The 17,918-nt window shown below is 45.7% G+C and overlaps 1 protein-coding gene across 1 annotated transcript in view; it reads right to left on the reverse strand.

Annotated features, from left to right (window-relative positions):
• Window positions 1–13,767, reverse strand: part of LOC104938752 (tight junction protein ZO-2) — a 52,246-nt gene extending 38,479 nt beyond the window's left edge. The window contains exons 1-7 of the mRNA XM_027276911.1: window positions 13,741–13,767; window positions 12,993–13,030; window positions 12,740–12,851; window positions 10,420–10,544; window positions 9,911–10,013; window positions 4,488–5,004; window positions 2,625–2,794 (exon numbers count right to left, since the gene is read on the reverse strand). Of these exons, the coding sequence (XP_027132712.1) occupies window positions 2,625–2,794; window positions 4,488–5,004; window positions 9,911–10,013; window positions 10,420–10,544; window positions 12,740–12,851; window positions 12,993–13,030; window positions 13,741–13,767 (1,092 nt within the window). The remainder of the gene's footprint in view (window positions 1–2,624; window positions 2,795–4,487; window positions 5,005–9,910; window positions 10,014–10,419; window positions 10,545–12,739; window positions 12,852–12,992; window positions 13,031–13,740) is intronic.
• Between the last annotated feature and the right edge of the window lie 4,151 nt (window positions 13,768–17,918).

Here is a 17,918-nt window from a genome sequence, read left to right on the forward strand (position 1 = left end):
CCCTGCCAAGCCACAGCCTAAACACTTCGCAGCCACACCCAGTCAGCCTGCTTTCTTTTAACTTCATATTAGACACTGGGAATGTTTTAGATTTATATCTTGTAAATTGTATCTTAGATTTTACAATTTTTGTGACACAGTAAACATCTTTTATAAACCAAATTATTTATTTACTGTATTTTCATAAATGAAAGACTTAGAAGTCTCTGGAAGGCTGACCCTTAGTCACAGCGCTATGGCTACTGTTGCTAAACGACAACATGTTCCAAAAAAAAAATGTTTTGTTTGATTTGCGTGCCTTTGCTGAGTATGTATCAGTATACATAAAAAATTCGTCTATGGGCTGAACAAAAATGAAAATACAGTAAATGAGTCACCCTTCTGTTCATGAACACATTCAAATCAGAAGGCTACTGTATAGTATACGGTAGTCAAACCAGCTGCATTTTTGGCTCTGTGATTTGTGACACTGGGAGACCAAAAAGCCCATTAAGTGCAAGGTTGAGCATGAGAATGCTAATGAGGTGTTTGTATGGGCTAACCTGGCCTAAAGCATGCACTGAATACCTGCACAACTGCAAAAATCTTCCAAAAGGCTGTTCACCCGTAATTCTTCCTCTTTAAATGGCGATTCACAGTGATCAAATTGTGATCAAATATTCAACAGGAATTAGGAGTTATTGTTAAGTAATTCATTAAAAAAAAGTTCTTGCTTCATGGAGTTTCATTTATGGTTCAATTTATTTATGCAGGACTTAACCTATGGGATGGACAAAAATGAAAATACAATAATTGAAAAAAAAAAAGAAAAAAAAAAGAAAAGAAAAACGCAAACAGCCCTTCTTGTCCAAAATTGACAACACATAATGTAGCCTACACCTGCAGAGACCGGTGATTGTACTGGACTGGAAAGCAGCTGACAGTTTTTTTTAGGTTATGTTAATATTCAATAGTCATTATAAAGCAGGGTGAGTATTTATGGTGTTTATATCTAACATGTAACTGTTTACTAAATCAACAACATCTAGGCTATTCTGTCCTTACATAATTACTGATGCATCTCTTCTCTCGCGCTCTCTCCTCGCTCGCTCCTGATTTGCATGTAGTGAAAGCCACAGCTGGACAAACTGGTCTTTAACACCTGTTCATATGTAGCCATCAATATGACCGCTATGGTGGTCCGAGGAATAAATATTAATATTAATTGAGTAATTGAGTGTGTTTCATAGGCTTCAGACAGCATCAAACAGATACAGCCCTTAAAAAAAGTTACAAAAACAGTCAATAAGACGGCTCAGCTAATGGGCTTTCCCGCTCACCCCAGTGTATCTGTTCAGATGTGTTTTTATACAGTCTATGCATACTGGTTATGGTTACAGTTACCCTGAACAAACTGTTGTCCATACAACACCCACCACCCTCTGCACAACACCTTCATCAGGCAGAGGAATGTGTTCAGTGGCAGACTGTTGTGTCAATCCTGCTCCACAAACAGACTTAAGAACTCTTTGTCCCCCTGGCCTTTAGACTGTACAACAGCTCTCAGTGATGGCAGGAGGCACAATAGACAATAGACCCATTGTCATTGCCATGTCTTACTACTTCTGCTACATGTGGTGACATGACTTTCATTCATCTGTTTACAGCCTAATAAAATTGCGCACAGTCCTTTATCCTCATTTGTAGTTCTTTCTCATATTTTTATAAAACATTTTTACTTCTAGGGTCACTTTCTATTTTTAATATAGTTTATAGTTGTACAGTGTATTTCTAAAATGGTAAATAGACTGTACTTATATGGTCATGACGTAACGTTGATGTGAAGTTGTGATAAGCTACATGAACTGCGTATTGTGTTTTATTTTGACAGGGGCCGGAACTGTATTACGTTGATTCTGTGTCAGATTTCCTGTCTGGTGCGATCTGCTCTGTTGAAATTTACAAGGTTTAGCAGCGGCTCGCGTCAAAAATAGAAATGCTACGGAATGATAGAGCACGGAGAGTCACTTCTGAGACGCTCCGCGGCGCGCCCTGTGAATGCTCTCATTGACTAGACTGGCGGCTATCTGCTCTGGTGACCGCGGCACAGCCGTTCGACACGTACGCCTCCAGAGTGGGCCAGTGGGCCTTGTCTCTCCTCACTTGATACAAAAAGTACGCATGTGCGCAGGGGATTTTTCTGGGTAGGCGGGGAAGTGTGCTGCGTGCTGTGAGGAGCACCAGGAGTGAGTGACACAGGCAAAACTCTGGAGAATTAAATGTAGACGGCTTAAAACATTTACGTGACAAGTACTCGATGGTCGCGATATAGTCATATCATACATCTCACGTAGAACAAGCCGCGATATATCGAGTATATTCAATATATCGCCCACCCCTAGTGGTAGGGTAACTTGTCAAATATAGACTTAGAGACTTAGAGAATGTGCTTACCACTTATAGACCTCAGTAAAATACAGAATTGAAACAACAATTATATCAAGCTACTAACATGCTGAAAACATCAAGACAACATTGAGAAGATCAAATAGGGTGAATGTGTCCTACTGTGACATTGCAGGGATCCTATCATCACTCATTTATCTTGAGAACCCTTGGAGGGTCCCAGAACCTCAGGTTGGGAACCACAGAGCTGGAGGACTGTGATCGATGTGATTGTGTGACTGCACTGTGAAGAAATGTGTGTGCACCTTGAGAATGATGTCTCCCTCTTGCAAGTTCCCGTCTTTGGCAGCCAGGCCTGTGCTGGTCATCTGTTTGATGAAGATCTGACTCCCCAGACGCAGACCATACTCTACAAAGACACACAAACATCACAGTTACTGAAAACTCCTGTTCAAACTGACTGAAGATATGTTTGGTTGGATAGGAAGTTAATGTAATGTAATGTAATGTTATGTTATGTTATGTTATGTTATGTTATGTGTTTAGCAGATGACAAAAGTGGTGGGTTAGCTATTTCTATATTGAACAATTTGACCATGTCAAATTTGGCACGTCTCTCTGGAAGGAGGACACGCTGGTGGACTATGTCTCTCGGCTGGCCTGGGAACACCCTGGGGTTCCCCTGGAAGAGCTAGACGAAGTGGCCGGGGAGAGGGAAGTCTGGGCTTCCCTGCTGAAGCTGCTACCCCCGCTGCTACCCCTGCGACCCTACCTCAGTAAGCGGGAGAAGACGAACGAACGAACGAACAATTTGACCATACATGCATTTGTAGATACAGTCAAGCAGTTCATTACAGTGTTTTGCACACTGATACACAATGAGATGAAAACATACAGTCACCCCATGCTGTGAAAGTTAAAGCTGTTGTAGCAATTCAAGTGAATTTAAACGTTATGTAGTTTGAACATAAGGGGAATCTCCTGGTGATGGTGGGAACATTTACTTGGACTACAATTAGACCCGCAGTTCTCAAAATGTGGGGTGCGCCCCACTGGTGGGGGATAGAGACGTGACAGGTGGGGTGCGCCGAAGAGAAGGGAAATTTTCCTTTTTATGCCTATCTTTATCCAGACATCTCAACTCTCCTGGAAGTTCCATGACAGTTGATGAGCTATTTCAGTTCAAGCCAAAATGTGAAGTGAGATGATGACCAAAGTCATTGATATAAATTTTTGAGGACCATGGATGTCGTGGATGTCAAAAATGCATGACAATCCATCAAATAGTTAAGAGGTGGAGCTAGACCAAAATGTGGGACAAACGGGCCGTCCTACAGTTATATACATACATTGCTAACATGGCTAAGCTTGAAACAACTCCACAAAATGCAATGATGAAATAAAAAATGCATGCCTCCAAACTACACACATCTATAACGAAAGCCTTTTGCAGAGACGGTCACTTGACAGTTCCAATCACCACAGTGAAAATCTAGAAGATTAACTCTCTCCACCTTTCTCAGATGTTACAGTGACTGGTCTATACATTGTTTTTCTGGTTAGTCTAGACATGGAGCAACAAGAAAAATAGAAATCCCTGTACAATCTAATGCAAATCATGATGACATTTCATGACCTCCTGATCAGACAGCAGAGCAGATTCAGTTGGACAATCTTGCAGCTCCACTGTAAAAAGGACCGTTACTGGAAGTCATTCCTGCCCACTGCCATGACACATTTTATAATGACTCCCCTCTGTGCAGGGAGAGGAGAGGTCTCTAATATTTTATCTTGAATGATGGACGCTATTACACAACTTTGCTTAATGTTACTGCACAGAGAGTTTATATGTATATTTTTACATGGTAGAACCATATGTTCTTCCTCTTTAGAGTTTCTTCTATTTATACTTAGTCCCTTTAATTTAATCTATCTCATGCCTTTTGTATATATCGTGTTGTGTTTGCAATACTTGTAACACAGGAATTTCCTTTCGGGGATCTCTCGGAAGTTCTTTCTATCTCTCTATGTATCTATAGCTCTGCAGCTTAACCCCTCCTCAGTTAAATGGGCAGCAATGGTAAGTAGCTGGTGTGTTTTACCTTCACTCGGTCTGTTCTTCACTAGCAGGACGTTGACAGGTTTCTCTAGTGGCTCCAGCTCCCTAGAAGGTTCTGGGGATGGAGGGTCATTAAGCTGGTCCCTGCTCCTATGTCTCCCTCCTCTTCCTCCTCCTCCTTCTCCTCGCTCATACTTGACCTCCATGCGGTAGCTGTCCCCGGGGCTGCGTCCTCGGCTGTGGTACCTTTGATGGTCAGCACTGGTGTCCAGGGCTCGGCCTCGGCTACCATCCCTCCTGGATCTGTCTGGGCTAGGCGAGTTTCTCTCCTGACTCCTTCCACGGCTCCTTCCTCTCAGGTTGTAGTCCCGTCCTCCCCTGTACTCAGGGTCCGGGTATCCTTTGCTTTCAGAGGTGTGGTCCCGGCCTTCATTTCGGTACCAGCCATTGTCATTATCAGTATCATAATACTGGGTGGAAGGGGCGTAATCCCGACTGTCTCCCCCGGGGGAGGGGGGCTTAAGTGAGTGGACTGCCACCTTACGAGGTCTCTTCACCGTCTGACAGAGAAAGTGAAAACAACAAACAATGAGATTAATTGAAATTGAATTGAATTTGATTTGTTTATTTAATGACTTTTCTAAATCTGCATATCTTAGAAAAGAGATTATTATTTGATTTCTGAGTTTCCGAGGTGCACTTTAAGGCATCATGAAGCACTCACACGCTTTACCGTACAAACCGATGTAGTCGGCACTAGATTTTGAAGTGTAGTAGCGTTACTGCAGTACTGTATCTATTGAAGTTATGAGTATATTCCTAATAAAATTCCCAGAAATTATGAATAGTCCTAGTAAACACTAATGTTGTTGGTGTGGCTCCGAGGATGTTGTTGTGATGAACGTTAGGTTGTAGCTCGTTGTCTGTCTTACTACAGTTGAAAATATGCGTGTTTTGTGTTTTAACAACGTTTCGCTTAAGGTTATTGATCCCGGAAGTGCCAATATCTTTCTAACTTTACCAAGTGCATGGCCAATGAGGCACCTTTCCTTATCTCGTAATTACAAGATCTTTTCTCGTAATTACGAGATAAGTGTCAAAAAATTTAATCCAGTGATATCATGCGTTTCCGTAGTAACACGTATCCGTGTGCATCAAAATATCTTTAATAGCAGCACGTACGTTGTCACTAACAGCGCTCATATTTTGAAAAAATGTAAGCCATGTCTTTCCGGTTTAGAGGACCACAGTCCAATCAGCGAACGATTCTATCGCCCGTGGGTACCTACCCTTTCCGTTTTGAATTTGCTAATGTGTTATTTGATTTGCTTTGTGTTGTTTGAATTGCTATTGTGTTTTTTGAATTTGCTGCTGTGTTATTTGATTTGCTATTGTGTTTTTGAATTTGCTGCTGTGTTATTTGATTTGCTATTGTGTTTTTGAATTTGCTGTTGTGTTATTTGATTTGCTATTGTGTTTTGAATTTGCTGTGTGTTATTCGATTTGCTGTTGTGTTATCGTTCTTTCGTTGTCTTCCGCTTATCCATTTCGGGTCGCGGGGGCAGCAGCTTCAGCAGGGGACCCAGACTTCCCTCTCCCCAGCCACTTCTGCCAACTCTCCAGGGGGACCCCAAGGCGTTCCCAGGCCAGCTGAGACATAGTCCCTCCAGCGTGTCCTGGGTCTTCCCCGGGGCCGCCTCCCGGAGGGACTGCCCGGAAAATCTCACCAGGGAGACGTCCAGGAGGCATCCTCACGAGATGCCCGAGCCACCCTCAACTGGTTCCTCTCGATGCGGAGGAGAAGCGGTTTCTACTCTGAGCTCCTCGCGGATGGCCGAGCTTCTCACCCCATCTCTAAGGGGGACCCCAGCCACCCTGCGAAGGAAGCTCATTTCGGCCGCTTGTATTCGCGATCTTTTCTTTCGGTCACTACCCAAAGCTTGTGACATAGGTGAGGGTAGGAACGTAGATCGACTTCGCCTTTCGCTCAGCTCCTTCTTCACCCTGATTGACCGGTGCAGATCCGCATCACTGCAGAAGCCGCACCGATCTGCCGGTCGATCTCCCGTTCCATCCTTCCCTCACTCGTGGAACAAGACCCGAGATACTTGAACTCCTCCACTTGAGAGGATCTCATCCCCGACCTGGAGACTGCACTCCACCCTTTTCCGGCTGAGAACCATGGCCTCGGATTTGGAGGTGCTGATTCTCATCCCAGCCGCTTCACACTTGGCTGCAAACCGCTCCAGAGAGAGCTGAGGTCACGATCCGATGAGCCAACAAGACTAGATCGTCCGCAAAAAGCAGCGACCCAATCCAGGCCACCGAATCGCAGCCCCTCACGCCCTGGCTGCGCCTAGAAATCCTGTCCATAAAAGTTATGAACAGAACCGGTGACAAAGGGCAGCCCTGCGGAGTCCAACTCCCACGGGAAACAGGTCCGACTTACTGCCGGCAATGCGGACCAAGCTCTGGCACCGAGAGTAAGGGAACGGTAGCCCGTTCATGGGTCCGGAACCCCATACTCCCGGAGCACCCCCCACAGGACCTCCCGAGGGCCCGGTCGAACGCCTTCTCCAGGTCCACAAACACATGTAGACTGGTTGGGCGAACTCCCATGCACCCTCCAGGACCGTGCTAAGGTATAGAGCTGTCCACAGTTCCACGGCCAGGACGAAAACCACACTGCTCCTCCTGGATCCGAGGTTCGACAATCTTGCGGACCCTCCTCTCCAGGACCCCCGAAAAGAACTTCCCGGGAGGCTGAGGAGTGTGATCCCCCTATAGTTGGAGCACATCCTCCGGTCCCTTTTTGAAGAGGGGAACCACCACCCCGGTCTGCCAGTCCAGAGGCACTGCCCCCGATGTCCACGCGATGTTGCAGAGACGTGTCAACCAAGACAGCCCCACAACATCCAGAGCCTTGAGGAACTCCGGGCGGACCTCATCCACCCCCGGGGCCTTGCCACCGAGGAGTTTTTTGACTACCTCAGCGACCTCAGCCCCAGAGATGGCGAGACCACCACGGGGTCCCCAGACTCTGCCTCCTCAACGGAAGATGTGCTGGTGGGATTGAGGAGTCTTCGAAGTATTCCCTCCACCGCCCCAGACGTCCCCAGTCGAGGTCAGCAGCACACCGTCCCCACTGAACACAGTGTTGATAGTGCACTGCTTCCCCCGCCTGAGCCGCCGGATGGTGGTCCAGAACCTCCTCGAAGCCGTTCGAAAGTCGCTCTCCATTGCCTCACCGAACTCCTCCCACGCCCGAGTTTTTGCCTCCGCAACCGCCGAGGCCGCATTCCGCTTGGCATGCGATAACCCGTCAGCTGCTTCAGGACTCACAGGCCAAAAAGGTTCTGTAGGCTCCTTCTTCAGCTTGACGGCATCCCTCACCGCCGGTGTTCACCAGCGGGTTCGGGGGCCACCACCACGACAGGCACCGACCACCTTACGGCCACAGCTCCGGTCGGCCGCCTCGACAATGGAGGAACGGAACAAGGTCCACTCGGACTCAATGTCCCCCGCCTCCCCCGGGACATGAGCGAAGCTCTCCCGGAGGTGGGAGTTGAAATCTTTCTGACAGGGATTCAGCCAGACGTTCCCAACAAACCGCCCACAGAACGTTTGGGCCTGCCAGGTCTGTCTGCCATCCTCCCCCACCATCGGAGCCAACTCACCCCCAGGTGGTGATCAGTTGACAGCTCCGCCCTCTCTTCACCCGGTGTCCAAAACATGTGGCCGCAAGTCCGACGACCTGACCACAAGTCGATCATCGAACTACGGCCGAAGGCATCCTGGTGCCAAGTGCACATGTGGACACCCTTATGCTTGAACATGGTGTTCGTCATGGACAATCCATGACGCGCACAGAAGTCCAATAACAGCACTCGGGTTCAGATCAGGGGGGCCGTTCCTCCCAATCACGCCCCTCCAGGTCTCACTGTCGCCGCCCACGTGAGCATTGAAGTCCCCCAGGAGGACGAGGGAGTCCCCAGAGGGAGCGCTCTCCAGCACCCCCTCCAAAGACTCCAAAAAGGGTGGGTACTCTGAACTGCCATTCGGTGCATAAGCACAGACGACAGTCAGGACCCGTCCCCCCACCTGAAGGCGAAGGGAGGCTACCCCCAACATACAGGCGCCGAGCCGGGGGGAAACAAGCAGTCCCACCCCCGCTCTGCGCCTCTCGCCGGGGGCAACTCCAGAGTGGTAGAGCGTCCAGCCCCTCTCAAGGAAACTGGTTCCGGAACCCACGCTGTGCGTCGAGGCGAGCCCGACTATATCTAGCCAGTACCTCTCAACCTCGTGCACCAGCTCAGGCTCCTTCCCCGCCAGAGAGGTGACATTCCACGTCCCCAGAGTCAGCTTCCGGTGACCCGCGTCCGGGCAAGGGAAACTTGGTTCCGTCAGCTGTCATTTCATCAGGAGATGTTGAGCTGCGCTTTGTCTGGACCCTCACCTAGGACCTGTTTGCCTTGGGTGACCCTACCAGGGGCATAAAGCCCCCGACAACATAGCTCCTAGGATCATTGGAACACGCAAACCCCTCCACCGCGGTAAGGTGGCAGCTCCAGGAGGGGCTTGTGTTATTTGATTTGCTATTGTGTTTTTGAATTTGCTGTTGTGTTATTCGATTTGCTGTTGTGTTATTTGATTTGCTATTGTGTTTTTGAATTTGCTGTTGTGTTATTCAATTTGCTGTTGTGTTATTTGATTTGCTATTGTGTTATTTGATTTGCTATTGTGTTTTTGAATTTGCTGTTGTGTTTTGCACTTCAGGGCCACCGTACATTACAGTGTATACAGTACTACTAAATGATTAATTTGTCACACTGCATTGGCATTTTGTGTGTCTAAGAGGTGGTCTACAGTAGGTCACAGCATCAAAGTAGTGACCCGAAGGTGATACACCTTGCTGCCTCCATCTCTGTAGTGTGTTCACAGAGCTGTAGTAATGACCCAGTGGTCTGTCTCAAACTGCTCAGAAACTACTTACTAAGGGTCTTGGGTTAATCGATGAGTTCCAAAACAATTTGATTATCCCACAAATATTTCTGAAGAACATTGAATTCTTACATAGCAGGTAATTCAGCAGCCAAGCTCACAATGATGACAATCTTGTGAAAGAAGATTATCATTGTTGTTCTGCAGGGGAACCCTTAGAACTATTAGTACACTGTAGTTATGGTTCAAACATGACCAACTGGTTTCACACAGAGGAAGGTCCATCACACAGGCTGAAACATTCTGATTCAGTGCTTGACTCAAATAAACACATTAACTGCATTTATTAGTGAAACTTGATTCATAGGTTCTCCTGCAGATGGTTTGTGTCTTAACAAAGGTCCTCCCGAGGAGTCATAGGATTTTACCTTCAACAGTGTGACAATTATTAGGATCAGATCTGTGAGCATCTAGAAACATTCCCTTGTTTCTCTGCCAAAAACCTTGTGTGTGGTTCATACTCACTATTTTGGCCACTTTTCCACATTTACGGAGAGACTGCACAGCAAAGGAATGAGGCACATTGTCCATGGGGGTGGAGTTGACCTGAATAACACGGTCATTCTCACTGGACAAAAGTAAGTAAATAAAAGATAAATAAAATACAAACACAGATAATACACAACAAATACATATATAAACAAATACATATAAGATAATTGTGAGAACAACATAAAAATGATCAAAGTCAACAGTAAAAAGTGACAGTAACAGTGTTTCACGAGTAATACACTCCTGCTTTGTGCATAATTCCACAAAATGTCAAATCAAATCATAAACCACAAGTTCTGCTTTGAACAATGAGCTCAAGCTGTTGGGGAGTACATATATGGCACCAAGGATAACACTGGATGGTAGTTGTAGCAGAGGAGAGGTTATGGTTTCAAGGTTTCAACAGTTTTACCAGTATCCAACCTCAGTCCACAGCATCATTATTCATTCAGGAGAATTTTGGCACTTTTTGGCAGACTTACAAGAGTAATCCATCTGCTGGTCCTCCCTGCAGCACGTCTGACACAATGATTGATGTCTCACCGTTGTCCACGTTTGGGTTGTCACGCCCACCTGACACAGCAATGCCAAAACCCATCTTGGAGTCCTACAGAAAGAGAAATGTATTAATAAATAAAGTATATTCAGACACATTGTGAAAATCACAATCACTGACTCACAATCACAAACTTGTTTCAGAGATTTTAAGTATAATCATTTATTTGCTAATGATTTGATTTTTGTAACTGTGATGATATGTATTGGCTTGTTTGACAAATGCTACGTTATTTAACTCTCTGCTTTTGGTGGGTTATAGGCCATTAGACCAGAGAGTCAGAAATATTAATTTAAGTTGTCGAGCAGTGCTGTGTGCCCTTCCTCTGTAGAATAAATGTGTCCTTGAGGCACGGACGTGGAGGACGGCCACAATCAGTGCCCCTCCTGTCTGGGGGTCAAACACCTGAGGGCAGATATATCTGACAACCCGTGTATGAACTGTAGGATGATGCCATTGGCATGAGAATGGCTAGACTTGCAGAAATAGAAGGGCATACTGGGCTGCTGCAAACTAGTGGGACTGCAAACTGGACGGCACCTTAGGGACGTCGGCGCAGACGTGGTGCTGCCTCACATGGTCCTCCTGGGAAAGTCAGGAAGGGGACACTTTGGGTCGCAAAGTGGACACTCTTTCATTTGAGTTTGCCCAGATTAAGGAACTCCTGCTCAATTTCCAGCCCAATTATACAGGACCAACACGCAGTGCTGACTCCACCACGACAGGTACACCTTGTTGGGACATTGATGTACTGTCAACTGCATCACCCACCGAGAGGTGGTGGCAATGATTCCATAATATGGCAGAGCAGAGGTCCAGAGGTGGACGTTTTTGCCTCAGGAACATCCATGCATTGTCCTCTTTGGTACTTACTGATGGAGTGGACCAGCCATTTGGGACAGGATGCCTTAGCCCATGCTTGGCCAGCCCACCTTCTATATGCCTTTCCTCCAATTCTGCTCATTCATGTGATGCTGGAAACAGTTCAACAGGGTGGATACAGGCTAGTAGCCCCTAATTGGCTGGGGACGACATGGATTCTGGTGCTTCTAAAACTACTCAAGGGGGAGCCTGGTGCCTCCCAAGGAGACTGGACCGTCTCTATCAGTTGGAGGGACACGTATGGCATCTGAATCTGGATTGCCTTTGTGATACACCCTAATGGAAGAGCACATAGTCACGTTTTGTTTGTTTATGGCCCAAATCTGATGTTGACATGAGAACATCATTTTACACAGTACTTTATTACTGTCTGTAGCAACCAGCTCAAGGTTAAATATAATTCTTACATTTTATTGTAAAGGACAATCTTTATGGGGGGTAAAGAAAAAAAAGAAAAGAAAGCGGAACTGAAGTGCAAGTATGGTTTCACCGGGGGGCCTAAGGTGAGCGACTCCTCCCTCTTCCCTCAGACAGATTTTGTGAGGAAAAGATGGTGGTCCACTCTTTCGCTCACTGACTTTTTAATTCTGTTTTCCAGGTTTGTACTCGGTTGAAAATAAGACCAATGCCTCCTGAAATGTGTGGTAATGTATTGTAGCTGTGATGAGTTTGCTTCTGATATGTGTAACCAAGTTTAAGAGCGCATTTATAAGCGCGAGATGCGGACTTTTGGTGCCAATGGTGCGTTTGTATTTCTGTTGTTGAGATATCCTGACATGTTATGACTGATGGTTAATGTTAAAAGAAGATAGGTTGACTGTTTATGACTAAAAGGGGGGATTATTCCTAAAGTTATATGAGCTGTTATGTGTCTGGTTTGTGTTTAAAGATACAGTATAACTTGAGCAGTTTCCCCTATGTGTATTATGTTTCGTGGTTTTGGCTCTAAAGTTAAATACTCATCCTAAGCTAAAGAGGGTTTGTGATTTACTGTATTACATGGATACATTAGTGGATTTCTTGAGTTAACCAAAACAAAAGTATAGTTATATAAGCTAACGCGATAATAGCTAAACCTGATCCATTCTTTGTATGTTATGGCACTTAAAAGAAAATGTGTGGAAGAAGTTTAAACTAACAAATGAGAATTGAAATTGAAACATGTTTACAGTAGGGGATGTTTATTGTTTATTGCTGTTGTTGTTGTAATAAAGAGACAGATTTTGTGAGGAAAAGATTTTTCTTTCGCTCACTGACTTTTTAATTCTGTTTTCCAGATTACTTTAAGAGAGAGTTGAGAGCGGTGAACTCCAGCAAAATTTCATTTGTTACTCCAGTTTTACACTTTTAAACTTGTAACAAACTGTGGGGGCTCGTCCGGGATCTCTTCTCATTACAACCACTGAGGAGTAGATCCAGATATACCAGAACCATATGACCAAGGTGAAAAGACACTGCGGCAGGCCAGGAGTCAACCTGGGGGTGTCCAAGAGGGGAGACCAAGGATGAAAACGGATCTTCACCTCACTAGGAGCCACACTGCTGATCCTGAGGCCAACGCACCCTAGTCACCTGTGAGCCACACTGCTGATCCCGAGGACAACACACACTGGTTACCAGACGGCTACACCACTGATCCGGTGGTCATCGCACACCTACACCAGGGTATCGGGAGGTCAACGCACACACGCCCACACCCCACTTCCTAAGTCACTACACTGCTGATTTACTCAACTAACAAACTCTCAGGTGACATCAGGACCACAAACCATGTCGGCAGCTCGCAAAGAATTAGTGTGGAGCATCAAGAAACAACTCTTCAGACTCTTGAGCAACAACATCTATCAGGTTGCAAAAGACATTGCAATCGACAGCCAACACGAAGGAGAGCTGAATCCGAATGATGAAGAAGGGTGCATGGAGTATGTCCTCTCTTACATGCAATCTGACAACTTATTAAAACTTGAGGATTAAGGTATGGGTCAGTTACTTGCTCTAAACGATTTGATATGTAAAGTAAGGAATGTCGATGCTCCTGTTAATTATCCAGTTAGTCTGTTGAGTGATGGTAACACACATGTTACACCTAGTCACAGTCCATCTATCACGATCCTAAACTCTGCATCACAACCTCATTCTCACCCTAACTGCACAGTAATAGTACCCTAACACCCATACCAATGCAACAATACAGTCAGTAGAAGGACTGAGACAAATGTATACAGAGCTGGGCGAGAAACTCAGACGATGTGAATCTACAGCACCCCCGCCGACTGCAACTCTCCCCCACCACGGTGAGTCAAGGCCAGACTGTTTGCCCAAGGTTATCTCAGAGAGACCAGTAGTTCTGAAGGACCTCTCCTACCTGCAACGCAGAGACTTCAAAGTACATGGTGGTCAGGTTGGAGATCAGAACTCTGATTTGAATTACAACAATATCAGTAAACAAATTGACGAGGGAATAAAAGAGGGCTTCACAGAGGCAGAGGTGGTCAGAGGTGTGTTGAGGATCATCAAACCAGGCGCCTTTAAGGATATGCTGGTAAACAAAGATTCAATTACAGTAGCTGAACTCAAAGGCTTCCTCAGGTCCCACCTCAGTGAAAAAGCAACAACTGAGATGTTCCAGGAATTGATGTGTGCCAGGCAATCAGACCAAGAATCACCCCAGCAGTTTCTGTATCGCATGATTGGGCTCAAGCAGAAACTACTTTTCCAGTCCCAGGCAGACCAGTACATACATTTCATATGATCCTAAGACCATCCAGGAAGTTTTCCTCCATACTATCTATCAGGGCTTGGTGCCAAAACATGCTGACCTCCGACAGAGACTGAGGCCTCTAACCTCGAACAGCCAAGTCACAGATGAGGAAATTCTTCGCCAGGTCATGAAAATAATAAATGATGAGAATGAGCATCAGCGCAGACTTGGCCAACCCCTCCGACAAAAGACAACACAAGCACACAGTGCCAAAGTTGAGACGGGAGACTATCACAACAATGACCAGTCACTGAATACAGCAACAGGCAATAAAAATCTCCCGACAATACAACAGCTCAATGCCCAGGTGGAGACCCTGACACACATGGTGGCTTCTTTGATTGATCAGCGGACAGCAAACACTCAGCTGTCTGCCCCTCTGGCTATGCCAGCCCCTATGCCAGTCCACATCCAGCCACACCTGTCCTCTCAACCACCCCCCTGTAGGTCTATCCAACCACAACTGAGACCACCCGCAGTCCAGACAGAACAGCTCGTTGTCTGAAATGAACCGAGCAGAATTCAGTGCAACCACTGCTTCGTATGTGGAAAGGCAGGACACAGGGCAAAACAAAACAAACACCAAAAGCCACACATGCTTACCTGCCAGAGTAAAATCACCTGCAAGGCACCCCTGGTTGGGAAGAAAAGTTTACCGAAATGTTTGGTTGGCGGTTACCCAGTAACAGTCCTGTTTGAAGTGAGCATAGTTGACCAAGAATGGGCAGACGGAAGGAGTCTTCTGGCGACGCAGTCGCAACAATTGTCAGCCTTCTCCGCCGTGCATTTGGAATAGAGGAAGAACAGGTGGAGGCCATGGTGAGTTTCATCCAGGTGCCACCTCGGACATGCTGTGACCCAGTTACCATAAGAGTGGGTAAAGACCATGCTGTCATTCCCCCTGGCAGGACAGTTCATTTGTGGTGTAGGGTGCCTCCGAGCTTTGATGCCTCTAACCCCCTTGGTCCTCTTGGAGATCGATAACTCTCGACGGCCTTATGTTAAGGTGCCCATATCCAACCACCCAAAACATGAGGTCACCGTCCCAAAGAGAACATCTCTGGGAACCATCGAGCATGTCACCAAGGTTATCGAGACCAATGCACCAGAGCCACATCAGGCTGATTCCACACCAAGAAAGATGGCAACAGTCGAGGTTAGTGGTGTCACTTCTCCCAGCACCTCTCCACCCGTGCCCTGGCTTCCTCCTGTTGATATCAGTCACCTGAGCCCTGAACAACGACAGGTGGTGAAGGAAGTGCTCCAGGGGGAATGTGGAGCGTTCTCCCATAGCAGCGACGACATAGGATGTATCCCCTCCCAACAGATGGAGATCAGGACCAAGGATGACATTCCAGTTCAGAGGGCCTACGCATCCATCCCAAAACCACTCTACCGGGAAGTAAAGGAGTACATCCAGGAGCTGTTCGTTAAAGGATGGATCGTGAAGTCACAGTCACCTTATGCCGCTCCTGTCATCTGTTTGAGGAAGAAAGATGGGTCCTTAAGTCTGTGTGTTGACTACCGGCTCCTCAACAACAAAACTGTACCGGACCGTCACCCTCTTCCTAGAATCCAGGACCTCACTGACTCCCTGGGAGGATATTCCTGGTTTTCGATCTTGGATCAGGGAAATCCGTACCATCAAGGCTTTATTGCCGAAGGATCAAGGTACCTGACTGCATTCACAACTCCATGGGGGCTCTACGAGTGGGTCCGAATCCCTTTCGGGTTGTCTAACGCACCAACCGATTAGCAGATTAAATAGACTATTGTTATGGAGAAAGTCACACAGCTGATTAGCTACAGCTTTCTCAAGTATCTTAGACAGAAAGGGAAGGTTTGATATCGGTCTGTAGTTGGCTAAGACCTCTGGGTCTAGAGTGGGCTTTTTAAGAAGAGGTTTAATTACAGCTACCTTAAAGGACTGTGGTACATATCCTGATAATAAAGACAGATTAATCATATCCAATAACGAATTACTAACTACAGGTAAAACTTCCTTGACCAACCTGTTGGGATGGAGTCTAAGAGACAGGAGACGGCTAGCTGCAGAAATGATTAAAGTTATTTGATGAAGGTCGATGGGGGAAAAACAGTCAAATACATATCAGGTTTTACAGCTGTTTCAAAACTTGCTGTACAGAATGCAGATCAATGTCTGTGAGGGCAAGAGGTGATGGATTTGGTCTCTAATAGTTTAATCTTATCATTAAAGAAGCTCATGAAGTCATTGCTACTAGACCTAAAGGAATAGATGGTCATAGAGCTGTGATCTCTGTTAGCCTGGCTACAGGGCTGAAGAGAAACTGGTTGTTCTTATTCTCCTAATTAAAGAAGAGTATAGGCTGCTCTGGCATTACGGAGAGCCTTCCTGTATGTTTTGAGATTATCTTGCCAGGCTAGATGAAATCTTCCAGTTTAGTGGCACGCCATTTGCGTTCAGATTTACGTGCTCTTGCTTTAATTTACGAGTCTGCTGGCTATACCATGGTGCTAGCCTTCTTTGTTTAATTATCTTCTTTTTCAGAGGTGCAATAGAGTCTAGAGTTGTCCGTAAGGAGCCTGTAATACTATCAACAAGATGGTCTATTTGTGGGTGGCTAAAGGAAGTAGACAAGTCCTCTGTTAACAGTTAGACATGGCATTTGATTCAATGCTGAAGGAATCACTTCCTTAAATTGGGCTACAGCACTATAGATAAACATCTGCTGTAGAAGCTCCACAAAGGCTTATAGTCCGGTAGTATGAACTCAAAGGTTATTAAAAAATGGTCAGACAGAAGAGGATCTGTGGGAAGACTATTATATTATCAATTTCAATGCCATATGAAAGACAAAGATCAAGAGTGTGGTTCAGACAATGAGTCGGTTTATTTACACTTTGACAAAAGCCAATTGAGTCTAATAGAGAGATAAACGCAGAACTAAGACTATCATTGTGGTTGTCCACAGAATGTTAAAATCACCTACAATAATTACTTTATCTGTTTTAAGGATCAAGCCTGATGCAAATTCTGCAAATTCAGATAAAAATTCAGATAAGGACCTGGAGCTCGATATACTGTAACAATAAAATTGGCTGTAAAGTTTTCCAGGTTGGGTGAGTGAGGCTAAGGACAAGACTTTCAAATAATTTAATTTAGTTTAGGTTTGGGATTTATTAATAGACTTGAGTCAAATATGGCTCCAACCCCCACCTCGACCAGTACTTCGAGGAACATGGTATTAAATGACTCGGAGGAGTGGATTCATTTAAGCTAACATATTCATCCCCTGCAGCCAGGTTTCAGTGAGGGCAAAACAAATCAATATCATAGTCAGATATAATTCATTGACTAAGACAGCTTTAGATGACAAAGACCTGATATTCAATAGTCCACATTAATTCTCTTATTTTGGACTGTTGGAGATGTTGATTTAATTTGTATTAAGTTTTTATGATGAACCCTCTTCTGTCTGTTTTATCTTTAAATATGTAGGTGGACGGGGGACAGACACAGTCTCTATACTAAAGGACTGGGTGGGCAACTGCTCTAATGGAGGCGCAGAAGTGTGTAAGACTGCAGCTCTGCTTCCGGTCTCAACTCTGGGTTGTCGACATGATTTGGTCAGCTAATAAACTGGCCATATTCTAGATATGAGAGCTGCTCCATCCAAAGTGGGATGGATGCCGTTCTCCCAATCAGACCAGTTTTCCCCAGAAAGGTGTCCAATTGTCTATGAAGCCCACACGTTTGCTGGACACCACCTCGACAGCCAGCGGTGAAATGACGACATGCG

The sequence above is a fragment of the Larimichthys crocea genome, unplaced genomic scaffold, assembly GCF_000972845.2.
Source record: "Larimichthys crocea isolate SSNF unplaced genomic scaffold, L_crocea_2.0 scaffold689, whole genome shotgun sequence".
NCBI lineage: Eukaryota > Metazoa > Chordata > Actinopteri > Sciaenidae > Larimichthys > Larimichthys crocea.